This window comes from Psammomys obesus, unplaced genomic scaffold (assembly GCF_907164565.1).
Source record: "Psammomys obesus unplaced genomic scaffold, mPsaObe1.curated_primary_1811, whole genome shotgun sequence".
Classification (NCBI taxonomy): Eukaryota; Metazoa; Chordata; class Mammalia; order Rodentia; family Muridae; genus Psammomys; species Psammomys obesus.
Window position 1 is genome coordinate 5,512,302 of NW_026586550.1, and position 18,458 is coordinate 5,530,759.

General features: G+C 37.2%; 1 protein-coding gene across 2 annotated transcripts in view; it reads left to right on the forward strand.

Annotated features, from left to right (window-relative positions):
• Exoc4 (exocyst complex component 4) overlaps window positions 1-18,458 on the forward strand; it is an 824,181-nt gene that overhangs the window by 222,174 nt on the left and 583,549 nt on the right. For both annotated transcript variants that reach the window (XM_055602012.1, XM_055602013.1), the window contains exon 8: window positions 13,317-13,462. In XM_055602012.1, the coding sequence (XP_055457987.1) occupies window positions 13,317-13,462 (146 nt within the window). The remainder of the gene's footprint in view (window positions 1-13,316; window positions 13,463-18,458) is intronic.

Here is an 18,458-nt window from a genome sequence, read left to right on the forward strand (position 1 = left end):
TCTTCTCTATTGTGGATTGTTTGACAGCAGCTGGCAGTAAGAAATGTACCCTGCTCTTAGTAATAATGACAGACTAGCCAACAAAATGTTACATATGTGAGCTACTAATCTCTGTATTTACTGTGAGCAAATAAACAATATGTGGACATTTAAAATATACGTCCCCTAAAATGAGCAATATGTAGACATTTGAAATACACATCCCCTAGCAGTGGTATGGCTGGATCTTGAGGAAGCACTATTCCTAATTGTCTGAGAAAGTGCCAGATTGATTTCCAAAGTGGTTGTACAAGTTTACATTCCCACCAGCAGTGGAGGAGGGTTCCCCTTTCTCCACAACCTCTCCAGCATGTATTGTCACTTGAGGTTTTCATCTTGGCCATTCTGATGGGTGTAAGGTGAAATCTCAGGGTCGTTTTGATTTGCATTTCCCTGATGACTAATGACGTTGAACATTTCTTTAAGTGTTTCTCTGCCATTTGATATTCCTTTATTGAGAATTCTCTGTTTAGCTCTCTGCCCCATTTTTTAATTGGATTACTTGATTTGTTGCTGTTTAACTTCTTGACTTCTTTATATATTTTGGATATGAGCTCTCTTGTCAGATATAGGATTGGTGAAGATTCATTCCCAATCTGTAGGCTGTCATTTTGTTCTGACAACAATGTCCTTTGCTTTACAGAAGCTTTTAAGTTTCATGAGGTCCCATTTATTGATTGCTGCTCTTAGAGCCTGTGCTGTTGGTGTTCTGTTCAGGATGTTATCTTCTGTGCCAATGGGGTCAAGGCTCCCTCACCTTTTCTTCTAACAGGTTTAGTGTCTGGTTTTATGTGGAAGTCTCTGATCCACTTGGACTTTAGTTTTGTGCAGGGTGATAAATGTGGATCTATTTTCATTTTTTTTACATGTAGACTTCTAGTTAGACCAACATCATTTGTTGAAGATGCTTTCTTTTTTTCCATTATATGGTTTTGGCATCTTTGTCAAAAATTAAGTATCAAGTTGTGTGTGTTTATTTTTGTGTCTTCTATTCGATTCCATTGATCCATGATTCTGTTTCTATGCCCAGAGCATGCAGTTTTTATTACTATTGCTCTGTAGTACAGCTGGAGATTAGCATGGAGATACTTCCAGATGATCTTTTGCTGTACAGGATTGTTTTGTTTTGTTTTGTTTTTTCCTGTATGAATTTGAGAATTGTTCTTTCTAGGTCTGTAAAAAATTGTGTTGGTAATTTGATGGGAATTGCGTTGAATCTGTAGATTGCTTTTGGTAAGATGGCCATTTTTACTATGTTAATCCTCCCAAGCCATGAGCATGGGAGATCTTTCCATCTTCTGATATTTTCTTCAATTTTTTTTTCTTCAGAGACTTTAATTTTTTTTTTTTTTCAAACAGGTCTTTCACTTGCTTGGTTCGAGTCACACCAAGGTGCTTTATGTTATTAGTGGATATTGTGAAGGGTGTAGTTTCCCTAATATCTTTCACTTCTAGGCATATATCTAAAATATTTTCAAGTATACAATAGGGACATTTGCTCAACCATGTTTATAGCACCTTTATTTGTAACAGCCAGAATCTGGAAACAACCCAGATGTGCCTCAACTGAGGAATGGATACAGAAATTGTGCTATATTTACACAATGGAATACTACTCAGCAATTAAAAACAAGGAAATCCTGAAACTTGCAGGCAAATGGTGGGAACTAGAAAAGGTTATCCTGAGTGAGATATCCCAGAAGCAGAAAGACCCATATGGTATATACTCACTCATAAGTGAATATTAGACATATAATATAGGATAAACATACTAAAATCTGTACACCTAAAGAAGCTAAGCAAGAAGGAGGACCCTGGGTAAGATGATTAATCCTCACTCAGTAAAACAAATGGGATGGACATTGGAAGAACAGAAGACAGGAACAGGACAGGAGCCTACCATACAGGGCCCCTGAAAGACTACTCAGCAGTCTATCAAAGCAGACGCTGAGACTCATAGCTGAGACTCAAATTTTGGACAGAGTGCAGGGAATCTTATGAAAGAAAAGGGAGATGAAAGATCTGGAGGGGACAGGACTTCCACAAGTACTAAAAAAATCTGGGCCTAGGGGTCTTTTCTGAGACTGATACTCAAACCAAGTACTATGCATAGTGATAACCTAGATAACCTAGAACCCCTGCACAGATGAGGCTCATGGCAGCTTAGTGTCTAAGTGGGTTCCCTAGTAAGGGGAACAGGAACTGTCTCTGATATGGACTCAGTGGCTGACTCTTTGATCACCTCCCTCTGAGGAGGGAACAGCCTTACCAGACCACAGATGAATACAATGCAGCCAGTCCTGATGAGACTTGATAGGCTAGGGTCAGATGGAAGGGGAGAAGGACCTCCCCTATCAATGAACTGGGGAAAGGTAATGGGAGGAGAAGAAGGAGGGAGGGTGGGATTAGGAGGGGTTGAGGGCGGGGGCTATAGCTGGCTTACAAAGTAAATAAATTGTAATTATTAAAAAATTTAAAAATTAAAGAAATATACATCCCCTAGAATGAGCAATATGTGGACATTGAAATACACTTCACCTAAAATTTTGCCATGTGTGGTTAGTTGTTCAATTCTATAATCCGTTTCTATTTTCTTCCTGTTAAAGTGTCCTATAATAGTATCACCAGTTGTTCATCAATCTTTCCATTATGGAAAGTCTGCCTGAGTCCATCCTCTGTCAGTCTGTAAGCTTATCATGACATATATACATGGGTAGGATTGTTACCTCTTCTGGAAGGAAAATAAGCTATAAATATGAACGAGGCTTTAAGAGAACCTAACATAAATCACTAAGAAAAATCTGTAGTCAACCATGGGACTATAAAAATCACTGTGAATTATAAATAATGCAACAAGGTTACAAGAAATCATTTTATATGAAAGCGAAAGTATATTTCAACTTGCTACAGTAAGACTAAACTGATTTAAATATTATTGGTTGAGCAGATTGTACATGGAAAACCATGTAGTAGAAATTTGCATAGTAAAAATTCTTGGAGATAATAGATAATATGGAGCACTGAAGCTTACTAACTGATGCTTACTAGTAGAGATCACATTTACTCTGCAATGCTGTAAAGGTATCAAAATAAATCTCTGTCGATTGCTAATTGTAAAGTTATATGTATATGTATATATTATATATACATTTATTTTTTTCTGTCTAGGTCTATTTTGTATATAGTTCAGGCTGTCTATTAATTGCTGTATAGCCAGACTGGCCTCAAATGTGTGATCTTTCTAACTTAGACTTAAGTTCCTAGGCTTGTAGCTTTCTCTTTCTAATTGCCCTTGGTTAGTAGTGTGCAGATTTTAAAATCTTTGAAAATCAAAATCTCTATTGAAAGTATCAAGCCCTTTTCTTGGATTTAGTATCAGTCATTTTCCCCTGAAACTAGTGGTTACTTTATAGCATTTATATATAAAGAACCCCGAGTTTTCTGAAGCATTTATTTATATTTTCTATTATAGCTTGAATAATATTTTCTTGGGGAATTAATTGTAAATAGATGTGTTTAAGCTTTTAAGTTTTTTTTTCATTATTAAAGCTATTGTGTTGCCTCTTGGATAACAATCATGAAATTCTTGCTGAGAAATGTTTTTATTGTAATATACAATGTTAATATTGTTAAAGAGTTATGTGTTAAGTATCTCAGTTTATTTTGAAATGAGGATATTTTCCCTATTAAAGTGTTTTATTCATGACATTCAGATTGAACAACTTCAGTTAATATAGGTGATGAAGCACAGGTGCAGGACACAGGTTTTTCTTAGATAGCTTCCCAGCTGAGCTCAAACTAATTCCATTTTAACAACATTGGTATTTCAAAACAATATATGATTAGGTTCATAGTTCTATGATTCAGATTGCTTTTAAATGTCAGTCTTGAAGAAAACCACAGTAGGCCACCATTATACTTCTACTGTTATTCACTTGTAACCATTCAAAGTCTCCAAATATTCAGGTTCTAAGAGATTAGAAAATGTTGTTTCAAGCCAGAAATTTTCTCCACCCTTAAACAAACCATTTTATTTTTTATTGAACTTTAATTTAATTTATTTTTAATAGCCCCCCCCCCTTTTGAAGCTGAATGTTATGAAAGATGAAATCCCTGCTTAGAATGGAATATATTTCTAAGGTAGCAGTATGTAACAAGTAAGAAACACACCTTTAGCAGGGTGTGGTGGCACACACCTGTAATCCTAGCACTCTGGGAGGCAGCAGCAAGGTGTATCTTTGTGAATTCCAGGTCAGCCTGGTCTACAAAGCGACTCCAGGACATCCAAAGCTCTACAGACAAACCCAAAAAGAGAAAAAAAGAAACATACCTTTAGTTTCTAAATTTCTGCTCATAGAACCTCGTTTCTTGCACTGAGTTCTGGGCTACTTTGAGAGGTGTCCTGGAGCTGAGGAATCTGAAAGTTAGAGTGGTAGGTGTAGAAGTGAGTTGTTACTCCTGGCTGTGGCTGAGTTAGTGCTTGTCTGAATAGACAGGTATTGACTCCAGCTTTACCCCTGCATGTGAGATCTACAAAACTGCAGGCTTACAGACTTAAACCACTCTAATTGACTTCAAAATCAGATGATCTGTCTGTAGTGGTAGTGATGTGTCAAACAAGAAAAGTAACAAGTTTATGCAAAATAAAGGGTTTTGGCTGTTAGCTTGACCCTCACATACAAAATCATAAGCTGATAATTTTTATTAATTTGGGAATTATTGATTTTAATAGATGCAGCCTCTGAGAATATACATTATAAGAAATAAATTATGTGGCTGGTCTGTTTCCTTTCTGTCTTGGTCTAAGCCAGAATATCCTTGGGTTATATATTCTATAATGAATAGAGGAACATTCTGTCTTCATCCACGGGCCCTTATTCAAATATATTTTTATCAGTAAAAAGTAAATGTAAAGGAAGTGGAAACTGACTGCAGCTCTGTTTTGTCTAACTTCTGTTTATATGTTATTAAAACTGAATTACAGAATAATCATCATTTTTAAATGGGTCACCAGGTTCTGCTGGAGCCAATATATAGTGAAAAATGTTTTACATTCTTTTTTAATATGTACAGAAGAAAAAATGGTTGTATCCAGGCCAACAGTTTAGCCAATAATTGTATCTATATAGTATGGAAGGATGTTACTCTCAGGTCTGATAAACTTTTGCCTTCTGGAGTATAAACTCAGAGTTTACCTTCATATGATCACATCATCAGAGAGAGGAACTTCACATGAACTACTTTGGCAGACCTGTTAGTAAGTATAAACTCGAACCTGTATTTTGGAATCTCTGTAGGTGTGTCAGAAAACTAAGTGACTGTATGAATGAGGCTCCACCAGCTTTCTTTAAAAAGTGTGGATATTCATTTTGAACGGAATGCTAGATGAGCCTTTCCAAGTTCATATAGCTTAGATAGCTTAGAGCCCAGGATGAAGTTTATAATAGGTGGTTTGTGGATCTGAGTCGACCCCACCAAAGCATATATATGACAGATGAAAGTGCCTACTTCACAGAAAATATCCATGAATACTGTTCTGCTAATAAATAATATTATAGGAGTAGGCCATAGAAAATAGAGAAGAGAGATGAGAACCAAGGCAATGTCTGGGATCTGCTGATAGGGTGATACTTCAGATGTGTTATTCTATGATTATTTGTGTAAGTGAACAGAGAAACAAAATGTCATAGTTTCTTGGAATAGAAGACCCTGCAGAACTTTGAGAACTTCATTTGTGTGTGCTCATTACCTAGTACACTACCATGTGTATCCTGCGTATATGTTGCAGAGTGGACAGAAATACTAGTAAAAGATTGACATTTGTGTTGGGTCAAGGAAAAACGAGTAAGATTGACTTAGAGGGAAATGAAAGAAAATTAGTAAGGGTCTTTTGAGTGAACTAGCTTGACTTGGAGAGACAGCAACTTGCCAGTCTCATAAGACTCCTATTGTACCTATTGTAGTGATGACTGATTAATAACAGGTCGTTTTATTTTTTCAAAGATCAGTTTCTAGAAAATTCACGTCCCCTGCTTCTTTCTCCTTTTCTTTTTTGAAAACCTATCCTGATTATCTATTTTGTTGGGTAAATCCGATTTCCCTGCATGCAGTTGGTGGTGTTGTATAAAGGAAGAAGAGAGAAGAACAAGAGAAGGGAAGAGAAGATAAAGTATTATGAAAAGCCTTTATCCTTTATACTCAAATAAGGAGAATCTAATACTTTTCTACTGAGAAATTCTGCTGCAGGCTAATCTCCCAACTCTGATCCAGACCATTTTGGTTGCTGTTGTTTCAAAAAGGTTTTATTTAATAAGGACTAATGTGGCAGCCCACAGCACCCTTGCCCTGCATAGTGCTCACACTGATTGGGACCCTTCTGTCAGTGAATTTCATCTCAAAGGCTAGTCTAGTAGAGGCATTTTCCAAACCAGCAGTCATCTACGAATTATTCCCTTCCCCAGTAGTTCTTGTTTTTAGATCCCTTCCTAACTATATAACATTGCCCTTAAATAACCATGCAGTACTGTGCAATTTAGAAATTTCTCTGAAACTTAACAAAACAGTGTTATAGGTAGTTTGTGTTGAGAAAACACAGATTTTTTTCTCAAACTTTTAGGAATGCATGGGGAGAATTTGAGGTATAGTTAGAGACAATAGTGTTTCTGAGACTTTTTTCCCCTAGTAAATGTTTACCTAGATTAAGTAACGTTTATTTTTCTTGGCTAGATAGTATAATGCAAATGTTTTTGATTGTTCGAGTCCTGTAGTTATTTTGTCTGGAGCAAAATCTTCCCATCTCATTATTGTATCTGCAGTTTTATCTTCTTCAGCTGGAGAACTGGAGAGAGGAAGTATTAGAGATGGTATGAACATCTGGCCTAGGGTTAGGATTCAGTTCCTCCCAACTGCAGAACATAGGTCCTCAGAAATTGTGTGACCTGGTTTTGCTTTCAACTGTGATGGCGTTATAACTGATCAAATATATCCTTTTTAGGAATCATAAATTCCTATTGGAGCTTGCGGAGATGTCATGTTCATTTGTCAACATGTCACTCCAAGGACAGTGATACAGTAAATTTATGGGGAACTGCCTCATGCTTCTCCCAAGCCACATAAATATGAAACAGAAGTGATTGGAAATCTGTGGTTTTGGATTACTTCTCTGATGGAGACCAATTAAGATCTTTCTGAAGATGGCATTTCCCTGTGATTCTCAGGTTCTTTGTGGCATAGGTGGTAATCAGGTGCAAGAGGACATTAGAAAAATCTGCAGGACATTAGACCTGCAGATGTCATCACAGAAAAGAATACTCCAGTGTTTCTTCTCTGGCAGAGAGAATATTCCACGTTTTAGTCAAGTGCATGATTAACTTTGACATTTGGAAATAGAACTTCATACCAAAATAAGCATGGTAGTTTTGAATGTTTAATTAAGATGTTTAGTTCTTGTCAAGGCTGTTATTCCTCCCTCCCCCAATGAAGGGCAATATATTCTCAACTTCTGAAATTTCAGAATCGTGTACTTAACCTTTAATCGTTATTCCATTTACATGGAAATCTGATTAACAACTTTTAAAGTTCATGAGCTCCTGGTAAATGCAATTAAGACCTTTTTGGGGTTTATTATTAAGAGCTGGCATTTAAAGAAAACTAGGATCTGGCTACTGTTGCTGTCTTCTCTATAGCAGGATTTCTTAAGCAATTAGCAGAGAACATGAGGTACATGAATTGTACTGTAATGCTCCTAGTTAACATGGTTGCTATTTAAATAGTTTGCTATCTTTTACTTCTCTCTGACTTGCTTTCTAGCATGAGCTTGTCACAAGTGGGAGCACAGTGCCAAGGCTAACTAGGTGGAATGTGTGGTGCTCTACAGAAGTGTGTTAGGCACAGCCCCTCTTTCATGTAGTATTCTCCAGCCCTGGTTACAGACATATAGTCTCAGATTATGTGCGACCACATTCATCCTCCTCCTTTATTGAGTTTATACCATTTCACCGCTGAATACATTATTAGAAAAATAATTCAGGTATATAGCTATTTTCAAAACTCACATATTTCAGCTATTGTTCTTGAGTTATAGATGCAGGAGGGAGAAAATATGGCCGGTACAGGCACACGTAATTAATTTATAGATTAGATATACGGTGATATATACAGGTTGGGCGGGAAATAATTCAGGTAGGAAAGGGTTATATTTGGTCATATGCTGTCTATGAAGCACAGTTTGTTTTTACTACATCAGTAACAGAACTGTGTTTTCTTTGTTGAATGCATATAATTAATAAGGTACTTAATGTGTGTGTATTTGGGGGGGGCACTGCTTTTTTTGTATTTAGAGATGATAAGTAAAATAATGATGCCAAATATAAGAGTGCTAAATTAGCAATACATATTGCATATAACTACAGTTAAAGAGTATTTGAACCTTTATATTATTTCTGTATTGTGAAATTTTTATGATCACAAATTGTTTTTGAGTAAGAGATCATAATACAACAGAGAAGTATTCAAACAAAATACAGTTAGATGAGAAAACAAATCTAAAGTAATTAAATTTTTGCATCAGAATTATCAGTTCTCCATTTTGACCCTAGAGTTTCTGTACTTACTATAAACTAATTTATATCATCAATGTATCTCATTTGATTAACCTTTCAATTTATTATCAACTTCATTTGAAACATATAAATAAAATAATTTAGTTTTGTGTTCTGAATTAACATATAACTTCTTAGTAGAAACAGTATGCAAGAATCATAAACCTAATGTAGATGTTAAATTTTATGTTAGAAATAGAATCTTTCTTGAAAATGTAAACCTATAAAAGTCCAGAGTGAGTGTTCTTAATTGTGTTTTAATTACAAAGAATTTTAAAATATTTGAGCTTTTATAAAATTGTGATAATACAGGCTTTTAAGCAAAGTACTTTTTCATCAAGTAATGTAAGGAGGTTAAGTGATAAGTAAGAGTAAAATATCCAGTTGTATATATATTGCCAGGTCTGGAAACGCATTTGTGATAGTTGCTGGCAATCCTGAAAGTACTTAAAAGGTTTTGTGCACAGGGTGGGAGCTGACTGGTTCTTACAGGAGCAGAACTTAGGTACTTATTAAAACCTTCCTAGTTAGGGACAATAGCCAATTGAGGTTTTCCTTGTGGACTCTTTTATTTATCTCTGTATCCAGGTACTTTATCCTTAGTGCTTTCAAACTGCATTACCTCCCAGTCTTAACATTCCTTTCAAACCCGAATAGAATCCTAGCATTCTATAGATACAAGTGAGTGTTATTGAATCTGGTTCTGTACCTGTTATTTCTGAGATCTCATTTTGAATGACTTATAAGTGATTTTTTAATATGTGTCAATAGTCACATGTTACAGATAACCAATATGAAAGAGTCTTTAGTAACTAAACTGCTAATTGAAAATACCGGGTCTTAGGCACTTAATTGAATAAACTGTCTCCAGAGAGCAATTTGGCTATTTTCCAAGATGCATTAACTATTTGGGGTCATTACGGTAGCACTTATCGCATTGGAGCAGAAATTTAATAAATGCTACTTCCATGATGTGAGTAAATTAATGTACCTGAGAAAACCTGACGCTTCACCATGGGTGCTGTAGCTCTATCCTAGGGAGCTCATCTGTGAATGTGGAACAACAGTGAGGAGATGCCCTTTAGGTTGTATTACTTTCAATTTAGTTAACCTACTAGCAAGCAGCTACACTGTTTATGGTGCTGTGTTAGGGATCATAGTTACAAAGAAAAGCTTTGGCTTGAACTCAGAGATGGCTAAAAAAGCCCATAAAAATGAAACCAAGAAAACAAAGCACAAAGGGAAGAAAACAAACTTCTGCAGGAAAAAGCCTTGGAGAAACTCCAGGTTTTTATTGGAGTGAAATACTTGGGTTCATAGAGAGGGAACAGGATGGGAGCCTACCATAGAGGTCTTCTGAAAGGTTCCACCCAACAGGGGATCAAAGCAGATGCTGAGACACATAGTTAAACCTTGGGCAGAGCACTGGGAATCTTATGGAAGAAGGGAGGTGGTCAGATAGAATGATCCAGAGGAGACAGGAGCCCCACAAAACTAAAAAATCTGAGTCCATGTGGTCCTGCAGAGACTGACACACCAACCAAGGACCATGCATGGAGAGGACCTAGACCCCCTACTCAGATGTAGCTGATAGGCAGCTCAGTCTCCTTGTGGGTTCCTGAGTAAGTGGAGCAGTGGCTGCCTCTGTCATGAATTCACCTGCTCTTTGATCATTTGTCCCTAGAGATGGGGCCTTGGCAGGCCACAGAGGAAGAGGATCCAGGCAGTCCCTATGAGACTCAATAAGCTATGGGCAGATGGCAGAGGAGGAAAACTCCCCCTTTTCAGCAGACTAGGAAAAGGAGTAGTGGGAAAGAGGAGAGGAGATGGGACTGGAAGGAGTTGAGGGAGGGGGCTTCAATAGGGATATATGATGAATACATTGTAAAAAAAAAAAAAAGTCATCTTTTTCTTGTTTGCAGAGTCATGTTAATTCTAAGCCTACAAATTCCATAGGTAGTTTTAGAAAACTATGCATGCATAGCTACAAAATTTCTGTAGGTAATATGTTAAATAAATAAGATTAAGTGGTTAGTAAGAATTTCATTCAGGATGATATTAGTAGTATCTCAGAAAATGTATGAATTTATGCATTTCTATTTTTCCCTACACATAGAAAGGCATATTTTCCCAACCATTTGCTTGAAAATTTCATGATTTCATTGTTTTTAATAGCTGAGTAATATCTACTGCTGCATTTACATCAAGGGATTTCTAACTAACACCATAGCAAATGCTAATGTAAGAGTGCAATAGCAGTACTGCCTGCCCTCGCTTCAATTTTTATATTCTTTAAAGCTGTATACATTCTTGCATTGTGGAGAGAGCCACTCAGCACTGCAGGTCCTCAAAAATATGGTGAATCAAGGTATCATTTAAAGATACATAGATTTCAAAGTTCTTTCCAGCTGTGTCTTTGTTTTTCTTACCTTTATTTTGATACATTAAAGCCTTACAAGTTAAATGTAAAACATCCATAAACTTTGGCATTTGTTTTTGACCTCTAAATCAATTTTTTTGTTGTTGTTGCTATTTAGAAGTACAAAGGAACTGTTGGAGGAGAAAAGGGAATATTGGAACTGATTTAATTATAATTAAAAATTATTAAAGCAATCCTGCACTTAAAACTGAAGGGAATAGCTGCTTGTATCTGAAAATAATTCACATTTTACCAAATTTGATTTTGTTATTGAAATGTGACTAAGTTATGTAAAGTGTTCACTCACACATGTGGGAGTACACTTTGTGAGAGACACCAGCATTAAACCACATTATGGAAAAGGAGACAGTAGATGTGAAGGCTACTTTTAGAACTTTGGAACCTAAAGACAAAAAGGAATTAAAGATTACAGATATCACATAATAACCAAAGGTAAATTTTGTTGAGAAGATGGAAGTAGGATCTATTTGTAGATAGAGATAAACTGGTGAAGAGAAATAGCCCATGAACAGTGCTGCATGGCAATAACTCAGGGATGTTACTGATGTGGAGAGAAAGAACACTGATCTTAAAGATACCTGGGTTTGGGGCCTACTTCTTAGTTATGCCTTGCCTGCTCAGTGATTTATTGTGCAAGGCCAGTAATTGAATCCTGTGACATTAAGCAATGCCTTACAGGAATTGTTTGGTTTATTTTAGCTGGAGCCTCTCTCTGTTGTGTTGTTAAGACCAACACTGGACACAGTGAGTTGGTAAAAATCCGTTCTATGCTATATCACTTTGAAATTATTTTTGAGTTTTCTAGTTTTCTTTTGATCAGATAGTTGAATGTCTTGCCAGCAGCTATCAGAATGTACAGCTTGATCAAGTTCCTCCATTGAGCTGTTAGTAGAGATTCAGTTCAGTGTCTCCCTGATACTAGATGAGTGATGTTCATTAGAAATGATATTTGTTACTTTATTGCTTTATGAACTTGATGGATAATAATAACCCACTGCTCTTGTAAGTAAATAAAAACATTTTCCCATTCTCTTGCACTATTTTGTGGTTTTCTCTTACAATTTTTATTATACAGAAGGCATTTCTACCTGTAATACTGTTTTGGAAAAAAAAAAGTTTGAATATACAGCACTGTGGAGCCTTCTGGCCACGAACACAGGATTTAGAACCAGGTTGAAATTAGGCCACTTGCAATTCTAAGACCCAGTCCTAATTCTGCTTCTTCAAATTCAGACTTAATAGATTTGAGATTCAAAAAAAAAAAAAAAAGCTAATGTTTAAAATTTTTCTTGTGTTTAAGTACCTAGTGGTGTGTGTTTGCTTATGGTAGAGACTAAATCACCTTCAAACTTAATCAATAATGCTCATATGCCTAAGAATTGCTTTGCAATGATGATATTTAAAATAGAGTTTAATGTTCAGTTTGTTACTAGTGAGACTAAGACCTTCAGTCTCTGAAAGCATTTCTGTGACGTGTGGCTGGTTGTTTTGAGTTTAACTGCTTTAGCATTAATAGGTATTCTTAGGAAACATTGTGCTTTCTGTTCCAGATTTGTATTTTGTTATGAATGTGTTTAGAATTCTGGTAACCATAATTGATCTTAGCATGGGCTTCAATTTTTGTGGCTCTCAGGTGAGTTGATCTTACAAGGAATATCTGTTAAAAGTGGTTAATCACCTCATTTCAAGTTGAACAGCAATTCTAGTAAGTCTTTAGAGGTCGGCAGCACTGTACTTCTTAGCCCCTTTTCCTAGGTCTTTTCTTGATAGGTTTGCCAGCATGCCTAGCTGCAATTCTGGCAGAATGAAAGGTCAGTATCGACTCTGGCATTAGCCACCATAGACTACTTTGTAGCTCTCAAACCTCTCTGAACCCACAGCTCCATACATCTAATAGATCAGTACTTTGTCTAGAGCACGGTAAGTACTGAGTAAATATTAGGCCATTGCCACTGACTCTGCATACTTTGGAATAATGAGGATTTAGTGCTGAGTAAACAAGAGTTTTGACTAATTCCCTCAGCAGGTGACCTGACATGCTATGAGGCTTTCAGCATCCTGTTCCTTGTGTATTGATAACAAATATATGATTGTAGAGCTGTAATAAAGATTTTTCTCATATCTCAACTAGAAGGAAGAAGATCCAGGTTAATATATTCTGGAAGTCTGAGATGAGGTTTTAGAATATCCTTGAAGTTAGCACATGTTTAAATTCAACTGCTCACCTGATTGCACAGATGCTGTTGACTGAGTACTTGGATATGAAGAACACACGTACTGCATCAGAACCATCAGCTCAACTAAGCTATGCCAGTACCGGACGAGAGTTTGCAGCCTTTTTTGCCAAGAAGAAACCACAAAGGCCAAAGAATTCTCTTTTCAAGTATGTATCACAGAGAAATAGTAAGCTGTGAGCCAGCTCCACAGCACGCATTTACTAGCTGAAACTGCCATGGAACAATTTGTTAGAAGTGGACATAGTTTATTTTGGTTCCTATTGCCTTCAGTCAGGTTAAGTTTTGGGATGGCTATTGGACTATCTATAACTCTGATTACATTTGCAAAGCCTGTATTATATAAAATCAAGGAACGTAAGAACTTTCCTGGTATTTCTGGAGAGTTTTATATGAAATGAAAGAAAATAAAATATGTTTGGAAAATCCTCAAGTGCTAAGAAATAACCTTTTAAATACAGTTATGCAGCTCTCCCTAGCTAAGCACAATTGGGCTTTATGTGGTTAGATGTTTAATAAAGGAGCAACAGAGACCTTTTAAATTTTTTCTTAATTACCAGTTTAGTAAACTCTTCCACACCATGTGCTCAGAATATACGTTTTTAGGTGACAGTTAATAGTTTATAAGACTGACACTGATCATACTGATAGTGCTGATTGAATGTTTTCTGTGTGCAGAATTCTACACAAGGAAAGTTTATCAAAATGATTCCAATTAAGCAATTTCATTTGGCATTAACAAAATTTCAGCAACTCTAGTAGTAATACCTAACCGTTTTTCTTTACTAAGGACTATAAATATGTACATCCTCAAAAACATAAACTGATGTTTGAGAGAAATTAAGTAAATCATGTAAATCATTGTAGCCAGCAAGGAGTAGTGAAAGGATATAGACAAGACGAGAGAAGTCTCTCATTCTGTAATCTAGTTCATGCCTCCAGCTGGTTGAAAGTAAAAAGCTTTAACACAACTGACAAATCACAGTAGCTTGCAGAGACAGTTTTTCTTTTTTTCAGAGTTGCTGCAAAAAGGATATTAAAAGTAACACCTAAACTACACTAGTGAAGGTCCTCTGTGCTCATGGCCTTTGAGCTTAAGCATATCCATATGCTGTTTTCTTCCCTAAATTTGAATGATGATCATTGTAAACCACCACACAATTTTATTTGCAAAAAAAAAAAGGTGAAAAGAAATATGTACATTGTATATATTTTATTTTTTCATGTTTTTATTTAGCGTTTAACTTTTGAAAATTTTTTTATCTTTGAACTCGATTATAAATTATATTTTTGGAGCAATATGACTTCAACCCCTTCCCCCCACCCAAGTCATTTCAGTGCCATTCTCTCTCTTCAGGCTTATACTCCTGTTTTGGGTGCATATTACTGTGGCTTTCTTATGTCACTCAGCCTGTCTCTCTCTCTCTTCTTCACTTCCTATTCCTCTCTTCTTTGAAGGCTACACTTCACCTTTGCCCTATATAGTTTTTCTTTCTGTGATAAACACTAAGACCAAAAGGAAGCTGGGAAGAAAAGGCCTTATGTGGCTTAGATTTCTAGTTCATACCATTATTGAGGAAGTCAGGGCAGGAACTAAAACAAGCACTGTGTGTGGAGGGAAAGGATAGCACTGCTTACTCATTTGCCCTTTCCCTCTGTGGAAAAGTAACTTTTTAAAAATATTTTTTATTTTAACTTTTATTAATTACACATTATTCACTTTGTATTCCCCCATAAACCCCCTCTCTCCTCCCCTCCTAATCCCACCTTCCCTCCCCCTTCTCCATGCATGCCCCTCCCCAAGTCCTTCCTTCTGATCCCAGTCTATCAGAGCTCATCATGAGTAGCTGCACTGTCTTCCTCTGTGGCCTGGTAAGACTGCTTCCCCATCAGGGTGAGGTGATCAAAGAGCAGGCCAATCAGTTCATGTCAGAGGCAGTCCCTGTCCCCATTACTATGGAACCCACTTGGGCACTGAACTCCCATTGGTTACATCTGTGCAGGGGTTCTAGGTTATCTCCATGCATGGTACTTGGTTGGAGCATGAGACTCTGAAAGACCACTGTGTTCAAATTTTCTGGTTCTGTTGTTCTCCTTGTGGAGTTTCTGTCCTCTCCAGATCTTACTATTTCCTACTTCTTTCATAAGATTCCATGCACTCTGCCCAACAGTTGGCCGTAAGTCTCAGCATCTGCTTTGATAGTCTGCAGGGTAGAGGCTTTCAGATGAGACTTATGGGCAACTTTGGGCAGAGTGCAGGGAATCTTATGAAAGAAGTGGGAAACAGTAAGATCTGGAGAGGACAGGAACTCCACAAGGAGAGCAACAGAACCAAAAAATCTGAGCAATGGGGGTCTTTCTGGAGACTGATACTCCAACCAAGTACCATGAATGGAGATAACCTAGAACCCCTGCACAGATGTAGCCCATGGCAGTTCAGTGTCCCAGTGGGTTCCATCCCCCTGAGGGGGAAGCATCATTACCAGGCTACAGAAGCAGACAATGCAGCCACTCCTGATGAGACCTAATTGACTAGGATCAGAAGGAAGGAAAAGAAGACCTCCCCTCTCAGTGGACTTTTGGGAGGGGCATGCATGCTGAGGGTAGAGGAAGGAGGGATTGGGATGGGAGGAGGGAGGTAACCACAGGGGGGATACAAAGTGAATAAAGTATAATTAATAAAGAATTAAAAACGTTCAAGAACTCTTTTCTATTCTGCATTTACATTTTCAACAGCTAAAGTTTCAGTTAGTATTTGTTTTATATTTAGATCTGATACTGCCTTGTTTAAAGCAGATGTTAACCTAATTAAGTAGTCAGTAAAAGTTTCTCTGGGGCTTTGTCTAATCTTTGTGAATGACGTAGAGGTTTTCCCTTATTCCTCCACTTTATCCCAGGCTCTTAAAGCTACTAAAGTACATTGTATAATAATAAAGTCATCAAATTTTAGCTGCTGTCTGAAATCTGGAAATTGACCTTCACCTAGCAATTGATCTTTCATGATATCAACACCTTTAGACCTATTATGAATTTTCATAATTACAGTTTCTTCTCACCACCATGTCACCAGCCTTACTAATTGAGAACCAGCTTCTAGTATATCTCCTTCTTAAGTCTTTCCAGTTTGGGGGAATAATGCTGTTTCCTGTAGCCCAGGCATTTAACATTTGTATCACATACAGTGAATACATTCCATAAGTTAGTATTCATTCTTTAAAATGTTTAAGATCTTGTATTTTAACAGGATTACATGTTAGGTGTTTCCTTTTGAATTTCTACCATTTTCTGGCATTTCTTCCTTGGTAACTGGGAAAGCCAGTAGGGGTGGTTGCCTTTCCTCAATTTCATTAAGAGCTGGTGCTGTAAGTTCAGTAGGCTATCTAATTTGATCATTAATTTCATTAAGTACCATAGGTTCACAATTAAACATTTCCTGTTCTCCTCCTTCCTCTGTATTTTGTCTGTCAAGCCATTGTATGATCATAGTTAATTTTTCTTGGTGTACAGTTATTTTTTCCAACCCTTTTTTGAGAGGAAATATATAAAGATTGCAACTGAAAGTGTGTGTGTAGGTTACTATGGCAGTCACAGTTGCAGTAAGTACTGCAATGGCTTTCAAGTTATGTTTCTATCCTCTCAGCACTTATTATTGCTCTCAAGGTATCTTAAATGGAGTCCCCTTCCCTTTTTTTTTTTTTTCTTCTTTTTTGTTTTTTCTCTGTATAGCCCTAGCTTTCCTGGACTCAGTTTTGTAGACCATACTGGCCTCCAACTCCTAGAGATCCACTTGCTTCTGCTTCCTGAGTGTCTGGCTGAGTTTTCCATTTCTTAATGCAGGGGAAGTCTGTCTGTGCAATTAATCTTGTCTTTTGGAGTACCTTACTGTGATTTGATGTCTTAGAGGCTCCTGTGTTGTTCCTTTTCCTGGGTTTGATGATTCCACCGCTTCCCGAGTCTCTCTGGGCATCCTACTGAACTCAGAGAATTGATGCTTATTCTGGAAATGTTTCCAGGCAAATTTGTCCTATGCAGCTTTTTATCAGATGTCTCCTGTCCTCTGTCACTTTTCTGTCAGCTGTCTTCTGCCTTCTGTAATGTTGATGAGCTTTCTTCTTCTCTAATCACATTGGGCTTTTCATCCAACTATTCTGAGTATCAGATGTAAACATATCTTTTATTTGCCTGATGTAAATAATTGTCTTCTCCAAGGCTTACTGCCTCTGTCTGCTAACATAGGTCTAGTCCTGGAAGCTTCTAGAGTCTGTACAATCTAATTTAGGCCTAGAATGTTTTCAGTCTCTGAGACTTACTGCTCAATATCCTCATCCTTTTTCTGAACTCTGGCTGGCTGGTTCAAGTCAACTATTCTGGCTCAAATGCCTCTCCAACTGACTGACTCAAATTGGCTTCTCTCAGCTTCTGACTGAATTGCTCTACTTGGCCTCAAACTAACTCTAGCAATCTGTTCTAATCTTCTTGATTCTTATTCTCTGGCTGTGTCTTTGCATATATCTAGTTTGTTCTCTTTACAGCCTGTCTCTGTAAAATAGCCTGGTAAAACTGCCTTCTCTGTCTCTGTCTCTGTCTCTGTCTCTGTCTCTCTCTCTCTCTCTCTCTCTCTTTCTCTTTCTCTTTCTCTTTCTCTTTCTCTTTCTCTTTCTCTTTCTCTTTCTCTCTCTCTGCACTGCTCTGTCAAGTAGCTTCTCTTTCCTCTCTCTTTTCATGAGAGTTGGGCCTATCCTATTCGGTCAAATCTTGCTCTGATTTGTCACTTTGTCTGCCTCTCAATTAGATGTTACTTTCAAAAATGTTTTTTTTTTCCCCCTACTAACTTTAGCTTCATTGTTTGGGATTAAAGATGAGCATTAAAGACATTTCTATCTTCTAGCCAGATCACACAGACCTAGAAGGCTTTGGATTTGATCAGACCAGCCATGTTGGTGCATTAAAATTTCTCTACACTTCTCAGTTTCTCAGCCAACTTTTTAATACAATGCAGGCCTACTTGCCTTGGGATAGTGACACCCATAGTGGTGTCGGCCCTCCTACAGCAATTGGAACTAAAAAACAATGCGCCACAGGCTCATCTGATCAAGGGTGTTCTTCGTTAATGTCCTCTTTCCCCAGGTTTTGGTCATTTTGACA